This window comes from Takifugu flavidus, chromosome 2, assembly GCF_003711565.1.
Source record: "Takifugu flavidus isolate HTHZ2018 chromosome 2, ASM371156v2, whole genome shotgun sequence".
Lineage (NCBI taxonomy): Eukaryota > Metazoa > Chordata > Actinopteri > Tetraodontiformes > Tetraodontidae > Takifugu > Takifugu flavidus.
Window position 1 is genome coordinate 13,286,676 of NC_079521.1, and position 15,205 is coordinate 13,301,880.

The 15,205-nt window shown below is 45.5% G+C and overlaps 2 protein-coding genes across 2 annotated transcripts; one reads left to right on the top strand and one right to left on the bottom strand.

Annotated features, from left to right (window-relative positions):
• Positions 1 to 694: 694 nt before the first annotated feature.
• On the top strand, positions 695 to 9,410 carry scg3 (secretogranin III). The gene is made up of 12 exons (XM_057019187.1): positions 695 to 1,077; positions 1,555 to 1,607; positions 1,735 to 1,777; positions 1,906 to 2,115; positions 2,837 to 2,979; positions 3,269 to 3,427; positions 3,502 to 3,751; positions 3,981 to 4,097; positions 5,081 to 5,164; positions 5,607 to 5,717; positions 6,470 to 6,559; positions 8,629 to 9,410. Exons 1-12 carry the CDS (start codon positions 981 to 983, stop codon positions 8,745 to 8,747), a joined length of 1,476 nt encoding a protein of 491 aa, XP_056875167.1. The 5' UTR covers positions 695 to 980; the 3' UTR covers positions 8,748 to 9,410.
• A 54-nt stretch (positions 9,411 to 9,464) lies between these two features.
• lysmd2 (LysM, putative peptidoglycan-binding, domain containing 2) lies at positions 9,465 to 13,007 on the bottom strand. The gene is made up of 3 exons (XM_057019198.1): positions 12,435 to 13,007; positions 11,434 to 11,780; positions 9,465 to 10,109 (listed from the first exon to the last, which is right to left on the bottom strand). The coding sequence occupies exons 1-3, from the start codon at positions 12,678 to 12,680 to the stop codon at positions 10,061 to 10,063; spliced, it is 642 nt and encodes a 213-aa protein (XP_056875178.1). The 5' UTR covers positions 12,681 to 13,007; the 3' UTR covers positions 9,465 to 10,060.
• Between the last annotated feature and the right edge of the window lie 2,198 nt (positions 13,008 to 15,205).

Consider the following 15,205-nt stretch of genomic DNA (forward strand, 5'->3'; position numbering starts at 1 on the left):
GCATCATGTGTTTAACGGATATTAAATGTGCTGGTGATGATGTGTGTTAATAGAGAAACATTTACAGGGCAACACCTTCTGCTGAAGGACCCTTCATCAGGAAATTTAGTCCCCTTACCTCTTCTTTAAATTCAAAAGCTCGGAAATGAAGTTATGCTATCACTGTGGGCTCTTTGGAGACTAATATAGATAATAATATAGATAATAAACGGAACAGTAGAGTGGTAATAAAGAAAAACAGCCTGATGTGCTTCCCCTCTTTGTTGAGGTGCCTAATTGTTTGCTTTTTTGATAATGGTCGCTATTGACCGTGGAAGATTTACAACCGTGACGCAGGTTATGACGCACAGATTGGGTGGATTTTCGTGCCAAACGCTGTTTAAAGTTTACGCGTCGGCAGCGTTCATCAACGGGTGGGTCAGTAAATAAGATAAGTGAAACGCATAGGCATAGATTCACTTCCCTAGAGGTTATCACCTTTACATTTGCTCTACAGTGTTTGAATAATTTGCTTTTAAAGTTATCTATGCCTCTAAAATTCTTCCATCGGTTTTCCGTTTTCAGCCCAGATTAACATGATAAATGACTTTTGTGTTTTTACCAGAGAAGCTAAATGAGATGGACACTTTTTGCAGCGTTGCCCTCCCTCTCCGCCTCCTCCTCCTCCGTGATGGGGGCAGGTCTTGTTGTAGTCTGCTCCATTACTTCCCTGGCAGGTGATGCTGGAGCTCACACGGGGCATGAAGAGCCTCCCTGATTATCCGGTTATAATTAAACGGAGGTGACCTGGTTTCAGCACCGCGCCTCGTCAACAGTTCCAGGCTCAGCGGCGCACATTCGCTCAGGCCGCCCGGCTCACCGCGGCGCAGCGCCCGCCTCTTTCAGCACCCGCGGCCGGAGCTGTCCACGCGTTCAGCACTCCTCCTCTGGGTGAATCGGAGCGGAGACTCGGAGGCAGCCGGGATACAGCTTCCTCCAGGATGGCGCCCAGATCGTTCGGCATTTTAATCCTTTTCGTTGCCCTGGATGTGGGGAGCCAGGTGTCCGCCTTCCCCACACCGACACCCTCCACTGACGGTGAGTTGAAGACGACCTGCCCGGGTTATAGAAACCCTTTCCTGTGATGTTTGCGTGGCATCTGAGAATAACCTCCCCGCATGATTTCACTATACCTGCGTAAATTTAAATCTCACACTTTCTTTGTGCATCACATGAAACTCAGAAACATTGTGTCCCAAATGTTTGTGTGCTGATTCGGGAGCTTCAGCTTTAAAACAACGGGACGGAATCATTAGCGGGGGAACAAAGATCCCAAAGTTTATCTCCTGGTCGCATGTTGTGGGCGCTTGTGGTCTATTTTCGCAGCAGTTTAATCTTTTGTTTGATAATCCGATTAAGCGCCGCCGCTGTTGTTGGGAGAGCAGAAACGGCCGCAGGGAGAAAAACACACCTCGTTCCAGTCAAAACTGTCTGCATTAAAAGGCTCTGGAATTGTGTTGTCGCTGATTAGAGGGGAGTAATGATGAAGAAAAGCCTGATCTCGTTCTGTTGCAGATAAAACTGTGTACAACAGACAGTTGACAGAAGAGAGGCCAATACAGGAGCAAGTGAGTCTGCAATGTGTTCTTTAATATCCGGTCAAATGCAGTTTATGGTTCCTTGTCAAACAGCCCATCTAATGGAAGAGAGTTTATATCCTGAAGGAATATTCACTGCTTGCTGTTTCTTTTCCAGATTGCAGAGGCCGACAGTGTAAAGGCTGCAATCCAGTTGGCTGGTGAGAGGAACTCTTTATCGTGTCGCTTTGTTTCCATCTGCGACGTGGCTTCATGTTGTCACCCTTCCAGGAAATCAGGTTTCATCTGTCTCGGTAATGTTTTCGATTGTTTTTCTGCTGCCTTTCAGAAGTCAAGCCCCCCGCTTCCTCCAAGGACACGCAGGACCTGGATGATTTAACCGTCTTAAAGTCTCTGGCCGATGGCCAAAAACCAAAGGACGGCGCAGATCTGCCGCTCAAGAAGGAGGAGGAGCAGTATGCTCCGGATATATCGGACTCCACCAAGAGCCGGCGTTTGGTCGAAGACTACGACTCCACCAAGAACGGCATGGACGATGGCAAGTACCGGCGTGAACGCGCCTCCATTTCCAGGCCTCCATTTCCGGGCCTCCATTTCCGGGCCTCCATTCCCTCACGCTGCAGGGTTCCACCTGTGGGTGGCAGGCGTTTGACGAGAGGGGAGGACACGTGAGTGTGACAGAGATAAGCAGAGGCAGAGAGTAAAGAGGCAGAGGCTGAACATGTGCTCCAAGGAAAGCTTATCTCCGGTCTGTGGCGCTGCAGAAGCTTGTTCCTTTATTTCTCAGAGGCATCAGCCAGCACCATCTTTATCCACTCCATGCTCCTATATTACACAGCTCTTATGAGGGGTTTCACTCCAAAATTCTCTTTCTTGTCACGTCGTTCAACCCCATTCCCGTCTCCAGACCTCATTGAATTTCACTCATTCTGCTCAGACATAATTTGATATTATTCATTGGCGTACAGAGGTGAGCACAGCGCTGCTCTATTGATTCTCAGGGTCATCCGGCAATGACGGGCTAAATTTGGCAAGTGCGCACACTGGATTTCAGTTCTTGTAAGGCTGCTGTTCGGATGTGCAGTACAGCACCGATGCATCAGCCAGGCCCTAAAGGCAAAGATAATCTGCCACAGTTTATTTTGAATGTGTGTGGGGTCATTATGTAAGAACTGAGCTGAGGAACCATTGGGAACTTTGCTTTGGCATCAGGTTTTTGCACCATCGTGCTGAAATAAAAGGCATTTTTCTCCTCTCAGATGACTCCGAGACTTTCCGTCAGGTCGACGGCACGCCGCTGACGGCGGAGGACATTGTCCAGAAAATCGCAAACAAGATCTACGAGGAGGACGACAGAGGGGTGTTCGACAGGATCGTCACCAAGCTGCTTAAGCTGGGACTGGTAGGTTCTGAAATTGTTCTGAACTGTTCGGTGGCACGGTTTCTCAACAGGAGGCTTCCCTCTCGCCGCACTTTCATGGCAAGCATGCCAGCAAAGGGGTGGAACGTGTGAACGTTTCTTTGTTCCATATGTTCAGCTGCCTTTCTGCTGCCGTTCAAGTCCGTTGAGTCCATTTTTGATTGCTCCTGAGAGAGAAGCATGATGGGACGTAAGACATAATGTCTGGAGGGTTCTGGTAACGGACTGACGTGTTTGTGCATGGAGTGTGTAATTGTTTTCATCTTCGTAGATCACCGACACTCAGGCAGACACGCTGGAGTACCAGGTGGCCGAAGCCCTGCAGGACCTCATCACCAAAAACGCAAAGAACAACGAGATCATGGACATTGAGAGCAACGACCGAGACGCCAGGGAAGAGCAGGACGACCAGGGTTCAGACACGAACATGGTGAGATCTGCAAAATAGTTATGAGATGACAAAGAAGAAGAAGGTAACTCAAGAAATCATGGCATCATTTCCAGGATGCGTGGGAGCCACCCAGAGGCCGCTACAATGAAGACGAGGAGCAGGAGGGGGATGGGGAGGAGGAGGACGATGACGAAGAGGTCGAGGACGATGTGGAAAGGGACGTGGAGGACGATGAGAGAGACACAGCTGGAAACAGCTGGGATAAGGACACGGAGGAAGGCAATGAAGTGAATGGTGGAGACGGACTCAAGGACCTGCAGTACTTCCCCAACTTCTACCACCTGCTGAGGAGCCTGGACTCAGGTAGAACCTAACAGAACCGTAGTCGACATCATACAGGTTATTTAGAGTCCGAGCAGTTAATAATCATCTCTTCAATCTATTCACTGAACTCACCTATGTGTTATTGAAAGTTCCGGTGCTGCTGCTGAAACACACCCCCCCGCCGACATGGCCATGGCACCATGGTAACCGTTCAGCCCTAATGGCATGTAGATGCTAAAACGTTGGTTTCTCTGGGTTGTTGTGGCAGATCAAGACACTCAGGAGAGGGAGACGTTGATCACCATCATGAAGACACTGATTGACTTTGTGAAGATGATGGTGAAATACGGGACCATCACCCCAGAAGAGGGCGTGTCCTATCTGGGTAAGAGATCTCACTTTCGAGGTGGTTTTGGGGTTAGATCTCAAAATCCTTGCTGGGGAAACCTGATATTAGTTTCTTAATTTTTGCAAATGAATGATTAAAAGATGTTTTTTTTAAAAAGTCCATTCTTAACAAGCGGTCAGGCAAAAAGAAATCCTTCATTTCTGCCTGTTCCTCTGTGTTCAGTCAAGCTGTTGTTCCTTTTTCCAGGAGGCACTGGAGTGTGAATCCTGTTACGCACAGACAGATTAGCATCAGGGCCATTGTTTGCATCCAGCTCAGATTTACTGCATGCTCGCCATCACATGTGCAGCTCGTGGAAAGATCAGCCACCCACACGAGACAGCTGTCACCTCAGGAAAAACCCACAAACAATCTCTGTTTGTGAGGACGGCGTCCAGTCACAGAGAGCACGCTAAACACAGAATTTAAACAAATTTGGTTTCCAATTCTTCACATTTGAACACTAAAAAAATAGCGATTAAGTAATTAAGGATGAACAGTGGGGGGGGGGGGGGCTGTAGATGGATTAATTAGTAGCCCGTGTTCTGATGATCCTAGCTGCAGCTCAGCAGACAGACTGTCCTCTTGCACCACACAACTGAACAAAACAGGCATATTATGTGACATGAGGAGATAAGAGGACGGTCTTCTGCCATCACCTAGCAACATGTCAATGACCCCCCCACCACCACCACCACTGCTGTAAAGCTCTGATGAGTCATCCAGGTACAACATTGATGGCTCAAAGCTGCTAATCAGTGTTGATGCGGCCTATAACAAAAAGACCGAAAGGGTGTGTGTGTGTGTGTGTGTGTGTGTGTGTGTGTGTGTGTGTGTGTGTGTGTGTGTGTGTGTGATTCCTTTATTTCCGATGTGATTTCCTAGGCTGCTGCTCTCTATCCTCTCTGCTAAGGATGAAACAGGGATGTTTTTCATACATGTGATTTTGAATGAAACGTGCAAGTTTCTCCCATCTGTAGAAAATCTGGACGCCATGATCGCCATGCAGACCAAGAACAAGCTGGGAAAGTCTCTGGGGTCCACCGACTTCATGGGGCCCAATGGTAAAAGTCTCATCTAATGTTCTATTATTACCTAGCGCAGGGACGGCAGCATGGTTGACACATCAGGGTGTCAGTCGGAAAGTTAATCTTCTCCTGATTGATTTTTCTTTGCAGTCATTAAACAGCTGGCCAGCATCTAAACTAATAAAGGTTTTATATCTTATTTTACTGTCAAAGTCTATAAATCCAGAAATGTTGCCGTGTGCCAGGCTTTGCAAAAGGTTGAAGCTCACAGAGAACCAGAACTAGTTGCTCCCAGCCAGCGTTTTTTGGCAACAAACCCTCTGTTACACAGCAGATGGGCCCTCTGAATATCTTTCCAAAGATTTGACCAAAAATAATCTTCTACAGGGCAAAACAGCCATTTTCTCCAAAATGTTTATCCACTTCCAAAATTCCTTGTAGGTGCCTAACATTTTTGATCCGTCCATGTCTGACGCAGGAAGAAACGTTGACGAAGACGACAACACCAAGGCCGAAGCTGCAAAGATGCAGAAGGAGTACGAGAACCTGAAGGACTCAACCAAAGTGGAGCAGCCTTCAAGCGCGACCAGTCAGTCCGCCGCCCACGATGACCAGCAGAAACACTATTAGCCTCTTGTTCAGTGATTAGTGAGCAGTTGTCTGCCTGTGTCTGCTGCGTTCACCCATGTTTCAGAGCCCAGTGATGGACCTTGTCCATGGGTGCAGCTTTAGGCTCCCAGGGGCCCCACTACCCTGATTGGAAAAGCAAGAAAGAAACAGTTTTGTTGTAGCCCCTCATTTGTTTCCTATTATCATTGATTTATTAATATGTTTGTTTGGAATGTGTTAAATAAAACCCGGAACTGTCAAATGTGTCGAACCAAACACACACCAGTGGTGCTGCTGGCTCAGTTAAAGGCCTTTGAGATTTAATCGTTTGACTGAGACAGGAAATGAGCAACAGCGCGCAGAGCAGGTCAATCATAGCTAAGTCCCTGCCGGGCCCTGAACTAGGCCAGTCCAATAACATTCACGGGGATGCCTGGCACAGCTGCTGCTGTTATTCTCTCTCCCTGCGCTCCCCTCTTATCAGTTTAATCCATGAACAAATATGAGATATAAGAAAGGAAAGATGAAGCACGATCACGACCAGGCTGCAGGATATTAACATGAGCTGAATGCTGTGTCTGACATAATGCTTTTCTTGATCAGTGGTTAATGTCACCTCTCCAACTGCAGATCAAATATTATAATCAACCTTTCACAGTTTAGAATATCAGCCCACAACCTCCATCTCACGGTTCTTCTACATCACCTTGTATTTCCCACTACTCCCAACAGATCAGCCTGGCAAGTCAGAGACGTATTTGGAGGCCATCAGGAAGAACATCGAGTGGTTGAAGAAGCACAACAAAGAGGAAAGCAAAGACGGTGAGATGTGGGAGCTTTTGTGGGAGATGGTGGGAAAAGATCTGAGCTCACCGTGTTTATTTCCAGGGCTTTAAGAGGCTCGTCGCCTCACTTAACCGTGGCGGGTCACGGACATGTCTGAGGTGAACAGCTCCCCAGAGAACAAAACGTTTCATGTTTCTTTTATTATCTGCAAATTTGCTATTTAAATGTAAGTGTGTGTTTGTGAGTGTGGAAGGGGTGGGGGGTGGGGGGGGGGGGGGGGGGTGTAAAACAGAGTTCATGAATACAGACTTTTTGGGGGGATTAGTATGTCCTAATTAATGATACATCCTCCAGGTTCAGAGACCAGCTTCTATTTATTGTGTGTGTGTGTGTGTGTGCGTGCGTGTGTGTGTGTGTGTGTGTGTGTGTGTGTGTGTATGCCTCATACATTATTTGCATTTCTGACACACTTCTGTGAAAAGACCTCAGTGTGACTCTTGATTGCCCATGACTCACATTTGGAGATTTCCCACATTTGTGAGTCAGTTTTCGTATTTGCTGTGTACAAATATTGCCATAAAAAACATCTGAAGGGCTGTAAAAACCCTTCCGGTTTACCAGGAGCGCCGGCTCTGCCCTCCCTGCCGTGTGAAATCAAGGCTTGGTGCTGCCTCATTAAACAGCGTAGAGTAAAATGTTAATGAGTTCTGCCTATTCAGGCCGTCCATCATCTCAGTGGGATATTTTAGACAGAAAAAAAGAAAAGAAGTTGTTGCTTGGTGAGCTTTTAGATTAGTGATGTTCGGTGGCCTGAGCTAATGTGAGCCAATCAATGGCTGTGTCAGCGGATCTTGAGAATAATAAGAAAAAACCTTTGACCTGTTGGCAAATCGGGTTGAGATTGAGATTTCAGAGTCCAGAACTGAAGGGCCAAAGCGGTGGGGATGTTTTGTTGGCCGCTCGTCTCTGTCCTGGCTCTATATAGGACACTTCATTAGCATTCTGCTGTGTGGAGTGGTTGTCTGGGACGACGGGGGCCTCTCTGCCCTCTTGTCAGCTATCTGAGCAGAACGGACTGAACACACAGAGTCAAAATGGCCTCCAAAATCACCCAATTTCTCCCATAGTGTGATTGTCGGCCTTGCTAAGTTGCCATCAGCTCCACTTTTGTGGTCCATCTTGTACCAGAATAAAATGCTCTCAAAAAGTTTCACCTCCTCCTCGTCCTCCTCGTCCTCCTCTCCACCCATGTGGAGACGGCGTATCTAAAGGAGGACAAAGGCCTTTTCAGCACAGACGCATTGTCATAGAAACAGTGAAGGCGATGGGCCACTTATTGTGTTTACTCTACCAGAAGCACCCATTAGGACAGTCTCTCAGTGTGTAACACGTGTGTGTGTGTGTGTGTGTGTGTGTGTGTGTGTTGTGTGTGTGTGTGTGTGTGTGTGTGTGTGTGTGTGTGTGTTCACGTCCACCCACACCACCCAGATTAGCCAGAGGAGCAGATGGACGGAGAACTAGAATCCTGGGTTTGATACTTGGTTGCGATGCCTTTAATTCCACGCTACTGTTAATCCCCGACACGCGCCTAGATTATCATCATCAGGGCAACCGTATTTTAAAGAAGCTCCCATAAATTGTTAATGTTGGAGACAGTGCACAATAACTGAGGCCATGTAAGCGTTTGAGGAGAGCCAGGAGGTGTTTTGTGACTTCTTGGTCGTCCTTCTGTGAGGAACAGAAACCTTGCTCGCTGAGACTCGTCTGTCACTATGATGAATAAGAGCGTGCTTGTTTATGTCGTGACATGGCCAAATCCTGCTTCCTTTCTGGAGAGCAAAGGGAATCTTTGCGGTCCTTCTACAGTATCACTCCTCCGTCTCTGTACGTGTTGCCTTTTTTAACCCCAACCACGCACTGACCTTAATCCTCAGGGGTGGTGGCGAGGAACCGTGGCAGATTTATGCTTGTTTGGGTGTGGCGTCTTAAGAGGAGCCCTCTTCAGGAGGTTAATGTCTGATCTATCTGCCTCCACAGCTTCCTGATCCCTGATCTTCTTTCAATCTGGAATTATAAACCAAACCTGTGCCTCTTTGCCTCCCTAGATTATGACCTCTCCAAGCTGAAGGACTTTATGGACCAGCAGGTGGACGCATACATTGAGAAAGGCATCATCGCCAAGGACGAAGGCGACACCATAAAGAGGATCTACAGCAGTCTGTAATTCTCTCTCCATCATTTGGCCTAAAACTCTGAGCTCAACCTGACCTAAAATCAACAACCGACCACTAAAATATACATAATATGCTCAAAATGTCTCCTGAAAAATCCCCGAAATATTTTGATGACAGATTTCAGTAAAAAAAATCACTAAACTTCTGCAAAAGGGACAGAGGAATAATCATCACAAAACAATAAGAGGAACTTAAACATGTGAAATTAATGCCAGTGAATAATCATCACAAAACAATAAGGGGAACTTAAACATGTGAAATTAATGCCAGTGTTTATTTTAACTCCTCTGGGAAATGAGTACCACGAGAGTATGACGCTGTAGCTTAGTCACGACCAACCATCTCCGACTTTTCTACAACTCCTGACACAAAAATGTACGTTGCATACCCCATCTTAGCTAATTCTATTTCTTTTTTCAATCTATATATTAGACCTTAATGTATTCTTACTTTTTATTGTACCAAAAATATATATTTGTGCATCATGTCAGTGCCCTCATGTTGTAATTCTTTCGGAGCCCACTAGGGGACAGTGTCGCTCTGCATGTCTGAGTTCAGTATTTTCATCTTTAGAGTATTTTCACTGTAAATATTTGTGATTCTTTTCTCCCTCCATAACGTTTTAAAGCTATTAAAAATTGCCTTTTCATTAACAGTGTACCTACATGTGATAATGCAGCAGTGATGCAAAAGCACTTCCGCACATCTTTCTGGTTTAAATATGTATTTATTCTCATATTTCCAAACAGAGCCAAACAAATTTTAAAGCACAATAAAACAGCTGCAAAAGACAGACCTCTGCACACATAAATAATGCATTCACACTCCAAAAATAGAGAACTCCCTTATGTTTCCAAAGATGAGGCAAACGGAACGCGTTGATGAGCTGGAGTCCTAGCTGCTCCTGTCCCGGTGCGTTTGTGCAGGTAAACACTGATGAGGAATATTCTTCCCAATGTTACTATTCTAGGAAGGGATTTAGTACATCGGAAGCAAGGGCAAATGCTAATCCTGGCATTGCTCAGTGTGCATGTGTATAAGTGTGTGTGCGTGTGTGTGTATGTGAGCAGCAGGTGGTTCTGTGCAGCAGCTTGAGCTATAGATGAGCGAGTGGACGCACACTCGCTTGGACGGTTTTAAGATTCCCGGATTCACATTTTTGTAGTTGTGTCTCCCAGTAAAACTAAAAACAAAAGAGTCATAAAAGGCAGACAAAATGGTAAAAGCAAAGGTCAGATAGGTTGGACAAAAAGAACACACACACTGCAGTGACAGGCAGGCTTCTGGTGAACAGACTCGTCCTTTAGATCTCCTGGTATGACGTGGTTGGAGCCTTGTAGTCTTCGCTATGTCTGTCAAAACAAGAGATTGCTCATTATTTTGGATATTTTTCACAATTCTGAAACAGTTTCATGGTCTCTTTCATAGGAACAGCCACACACTCACACACCTCCTTCTCTCACCAGCTGTTCAATACAGTGACTGAATAATGGATGAAGGCTGAATGGATGAAAGAGAGCCACACTGCACCTCGGCCCCTCTATCAGAAACATGGTTTCCTAAATCTTGACACATCTCTCAGCTACTGGGATGGTTAAGAGAGCAGACTCTACAGGCAACAGGGAATGATAACATAGATCTCTGCATTTACTCAAGTATTTATCACAATTAGTCCGACAGATGCTGTAATGATAACGATTTCCCTAACTTGCTCATCACATTTGCAAAAGTGTGCATTTACTGGACATTTTCCATCCCCAGATGGACATGTTTAGGTGAAATAAATAAATGGAACATTACCAGTAGGTACCATTTAAGTTGTTTGAGTCTGTTTTCACATTCATTTTGCTGCTGCTTCATATCTTGTTTCTATGAAGCCTTTGGGTTGACTACACAAACTACACAAGCTTCAGCGTCCCTCCGTTTGTGGTTTCACCTAAGACTGACATGTCGTGTGTGTTTGCTCCGAGCCTTTAGGCAAACAGAGGGAGCCTCTGTCTAAAACACACACACGCACACACACACCTTGGCTGAACTCGTGAACAAAACTATCCTCAATTTAAATCATGAGGGTAAAATAATATTAACATTCCTTAAGTCCATGACAAATTGGACTGTTGTCAGACAGGCAGATATTTTGTGCTGGGTGTAATCATTTAAATATGTAATCATAGAAATACTATTAATCATGCTAGTCATTATTCATGTTGATCAGCGCTTTTAAATGAGCTTCTCTCATGATAGTTAGCCTGTTTCTTTTTGGATGGGTAAAAACCTGGCAACCATCGCCGCCCTGGGAGCCCCCAGCAGGTAGGAAAGCCGGTTCTGTTCCAACAGCGTCAGGAGGACGACGGGCTCATGCTTAATCAGGACTACAACCCTCCTTCTAAATTCCTGTTTACTGGGTGATGGTTCCCACCTTCATACTGCTTCTGGATATTTTAAATTCCCCGTCTGAGTCCTCTAAACACGTCAAGGTTAAAGTCAAAACTGACAAATATGTTCTAAAGAAGCAGACATGAATGCTGCCTGCAAACAGAAACCACTGTATTTGTTCCACCGCAGAGGTGGACACCGAAGCATCTGTGACCCGTGACCGGCGCCCCGGAGCCGTCCAACTGGCCAGAGGATACACGACAACAATGAGCCTTCGCTGCTTGCTTTACACGCCCTTACCTCACTTCCTCTTCTTTGAGCCGGCGAGCTGCCTGCTTTGACTGTTTGATTTGCAAGTCCAGTCTATGTAAGAAGTCTTTGGCTGACAGCTCCTCAGGTTGGGGCTGAGACGCTTTGGAGTCCGCGGGGGGAGGAGAGGGGGGAGGCGAGGGTCCCTCTATATCCTGCGTCACAACATAGTGACTGTCCGCATCCTGGCAGGCCACGTCGCCATCGCCATCAGGAGACTCCAGAGACAGTCCGTTAAATATCGACCGCTTCGGCGTCACCACGGGAATGTTGAGGCTGTTCCTCAGGAAAATGCAGTCGTTGCTGAACAGCTTGTTGGCTCTCTTGATTTGCTCCATCTGGGATATCAGTGTGACAACGAATACAGCATGATTTCCCCAAAAGTAATTCCAGAATCAAGTTTAGTCAAATCCATGAACATTAAGGCTACTTCTATTTCCTGTTATGCTGCATGTACGTTTGTTTTGATCACGTGGTACATGGCATCGTTTTAATCCATCTAGTTTGCAAAGCAGTGGGAGACTGGAGAAAAAAAAAACAATAGGTGCATTGAACAAATCTGAAGGAGTTTAGCTTTCCTTTACTTTCCTGTCCTACTTCTTTTAGGCGGCGTTTAACTGCAGTTCTCTCTGCACCGGTAGGGGGTGCTGTTGGACCGAACCCTAGGGGTTTCCTACTCAGCCGGCCCAGATGAGGGTCTTGAGGACATTTGAACTTGCAGAGAAAGTTGCTGTTAATCCTCTAGGTCACCGACCTGAGGTGGCTGGATGGAGCTTCCATCTGGCATAAACGCTTTTTATGGTAACTTTTCATAGAACCGTATATCGGTAAAAAAGACACCAGCCAGACCACCCGTCCTAGAACACAGGCGTGACGTTTGGGTTGGACCAGGACTGGTCAGTAACCGATTTAATCGGCAATAATCTCTTAGAACCACTTGTCAAGATGAAGAGCGAAACATTCATTTTGCGGTGGGTGGGTGGCCAACTTACCGTAACACCATATTTGAGAGCAATCCCTTGCAGAGTATCGCTGTCTGTAACGCGATGCTCGACGTACCTCTCCCCGAGGGAGGCCGTGACGCTCGCTGTGCTACCGTACGAGCGGATCTTGGTCCGTGCCAGACTCTGCGACAGTTCACTCTCGGACTCGGAACCGGATCTGGACCGAGGAAAGATGGGCTGTGCAAGACGTCCTCCTCCATCCCCCACTGACAGGACGGGCGAAAACCCCGCCATCTTCCCGTGACTGAACAAGGTCCCCTCGGCTTCGCTTTTAACGCCTTGGCTGGGTCGCAGTGGTCGAATAAAAGGCGAGTTCAGGCTGCAGGGAGGGTTCCATCCCCGGTTCTGTCCAGCGAGTCAGCCCAGAGGATAAGAAGCATGTTTGGAGCAGCGGTCCGGCATTTGTGTCGAATGCTTGACGCAAGTACGCAGGAAAACGTGTCGTTGGAATAACAATGACACCGTTTCCGGTTACACGTTCAAAATAATTCACCGCACACAAACGTCAAGTGAGTTGAAATACGGATTGGTTTTGTTTGTTGGTTGGTTGTTTTAATGTAAGATGTTTATTTTAATGTAAAATGTTTACATGTGGGGAACATGACTTCACATTTATTATGAAACTATAGCCGTTTCCGGTCGTCAGATGGGCGCTTCTGCTTGGAAATAAACCTGTTTTAGCATTTCCAGAGTCGTTATTGGCAACATTTTATACCTTAAACCTGTAAGATGAAAATGTCAAAAAGATGTTTTTTGACCGTTTGAAATAAGAAGATACTGATATTAGGAGCAGCAGGAGCAGTGTTGGTATTTTCCGAACGCTCCTGGAAAGAGGAAGATGTGAAGATGTTATTTCCCATCTGACTGATAAATGACTGAGACACATGTGGCAGGTCTCTGTGACTTCTGCACTCTTGTGACATCTGGAAACACCGGCTTTAAACGCGCTGCAGCCTTGAAGACTCCAGAAGAACATGATAAGAGTCTGATACAGACGAGCTATGCTTTCATTTACAACGGTAAAAGTTACTGTTTAATAAAATGGATTGCTCTCCATATTCACATCTGATAGAACTTTAATGATTAATTATTGTGTTTAAAACACACAGGATTATCATTATTATTATTTTAAAGTAAGCGTTATGAGTACATCAACTCGTTAAAGGGATAATTTAGCTGTAAATATTTACATTTGGGGCACTTACACAAACAAAAACAGTGATAAAGACAGCAATAAAATCCCAATTGTAAATGCTGATGAAAACCAGCATAGAAATATTCATCAATAACGAGCAAAAATAAATGGCAGGACATTAGAATTTACACACTAATGCGTTAACAGGAGGAAAATTTAGTGCTGGGATTGGAAATCACTGCAAGTATAAACTGTACATGCAACATTGATGTGGTACTGTCACTGAAATCTACAGCGAAGCACTTAATTGATTCCAGATCACCGAATAATTCATGGACTCAGTTGGTGTGTGTCATTAGTGTGCTGTGATGAGCTCAGTGTTTCCAATGGAAACACGGTTATTAAACAAAGACCTGGATTGGGGAGGTCAGCTCATTAATTAAACATAAGACTGATAAAATGGGTTGAAATTCATTTGTATTGATCTACAGCTACAGTGGTTTTTTATTTATTTATTTTAAAGTATGTTATCTCTAGAATGGATTTGACTTTTTTCCCCAATAAATCTATACAAGCAGAGAGCTGCCTGGATTCAAACCACAAAACCTGTGCAGACCGAGGCACAGTTGGAATCAGATTGCTTCAATCACGTCGCCACACCCTCTGGAGAGCAAATACAGAAAGCAAAGCGGTAGGTCGACAGCACAGTGAGTCATCTATCAGAACATTGCCATGACAACAACCTCCTGAACTGCCTCCTACTACAAATACACCCACGGGTCATAAGAAAGAAGTTACTGCAGTTAGTTGTTTCGGTCTTTTATTTTAAAAAGAAATTACATGTATTATCTGATAAAAGCCAGATGTTTGGTGCTGAAAATGCATTAAGATAAGCTGCTTGTAATCCGAAAAATATTTATGACCGTTATTATTTCAACCCCGTAATGTAAAACAGCGGTTAGATAATGATTAATAAAGAAGATGTCAGCCTGAGGCACAAGATATGACTGTCTCCCCTGCACATAAAGAAACAGGAGTTTTCTCTGACCCCTGCTGGACATCCGGCGTCATCACACTTGAAAAAGCGTATTATCTAAATAAAACCACGAGGGGGCGACATTTGGTCAAAGAAAATCAAGTGTGGGTGTCCGCAACCACACAGACCTGTTTAATATATTGTTTGACGAGTTATTTATGCATTAATAATTATCAACAAGATCCATTGTGAAATAGTGATTTAGCACCAGGTTTTTATTAATTAATAGACATTTCCAAGTGACAAGTCTGATTTGGCAAATACCCTGCAAACACCCTCGATCGTCTCCATCAGAGATGTTCTGGGAGGGTCTGACGTCGTGTGATTGCTTCAACCAGCCAGCATTTGGAGCACATGTCAGATCTTCCCACCTGGGCACCAGTGTTGGGCACAGCTGGGCGTATGGACATATAAGAAGAATTATTACACCGTTTGACTCAGATATGCTGTTTGTAAAAAGAGCACAAACACCCCCATTATCCCCCCTTTTACATCTGTGAGCCATTGTTTGCAGCCAGTGATGTCATGACAGAGTGGGAGGGGCCTTTGTTGAGGGCTGCGGGGCCTCACAGAGCACCAACTGATGGG

Bases quoted from the DNA above. Each gene is read 5' to 3' on its own strand.
- scg3 (XM_057019187.1), top strand. From the start codon at position 981: ATGGCGCCCAGATCGTTCGGCATTTTAATCCTTTTCGTTGCCCTGGAT. The intron at 1,078-1,554 runs GTGAGTTGAAGA...GTTCTGTTGCAG, and splicing joins ACCGACACCCTCCACTGACG to ATAAAACTGTGTACAACAGA. The intron at 1,778-1,905 runs GTGAGAGGAACT...GCTGCCTTTCAG, and splicing joins GGCTGCAATCCAGTTGGCTG to AAGTCAAGCCCCCCGCTTCC.
- lysmd2 (XM_057019198.1), bottom strand. From the start codon at position 12,680: ATGGCGGGGTTTTCGCCCGTCCTGTCAGTGGGGGATGGAGGAGGACGT. The intron at 11,781-12,434 runs GTAAGTTGGCCA...CTGATATCCCAG, and splicing joins CTCTCAAATATGGTGTTACG to ATGGAGCAAATCAAGAGAGC. The intron at 10,110-11,433 runs GTAAGGGCGTGT...TTGTTTTGACAG, and splicing joins CTCAAAGAAGAGGAAGTGAG to ACATAGCGAAGACTACAAGG.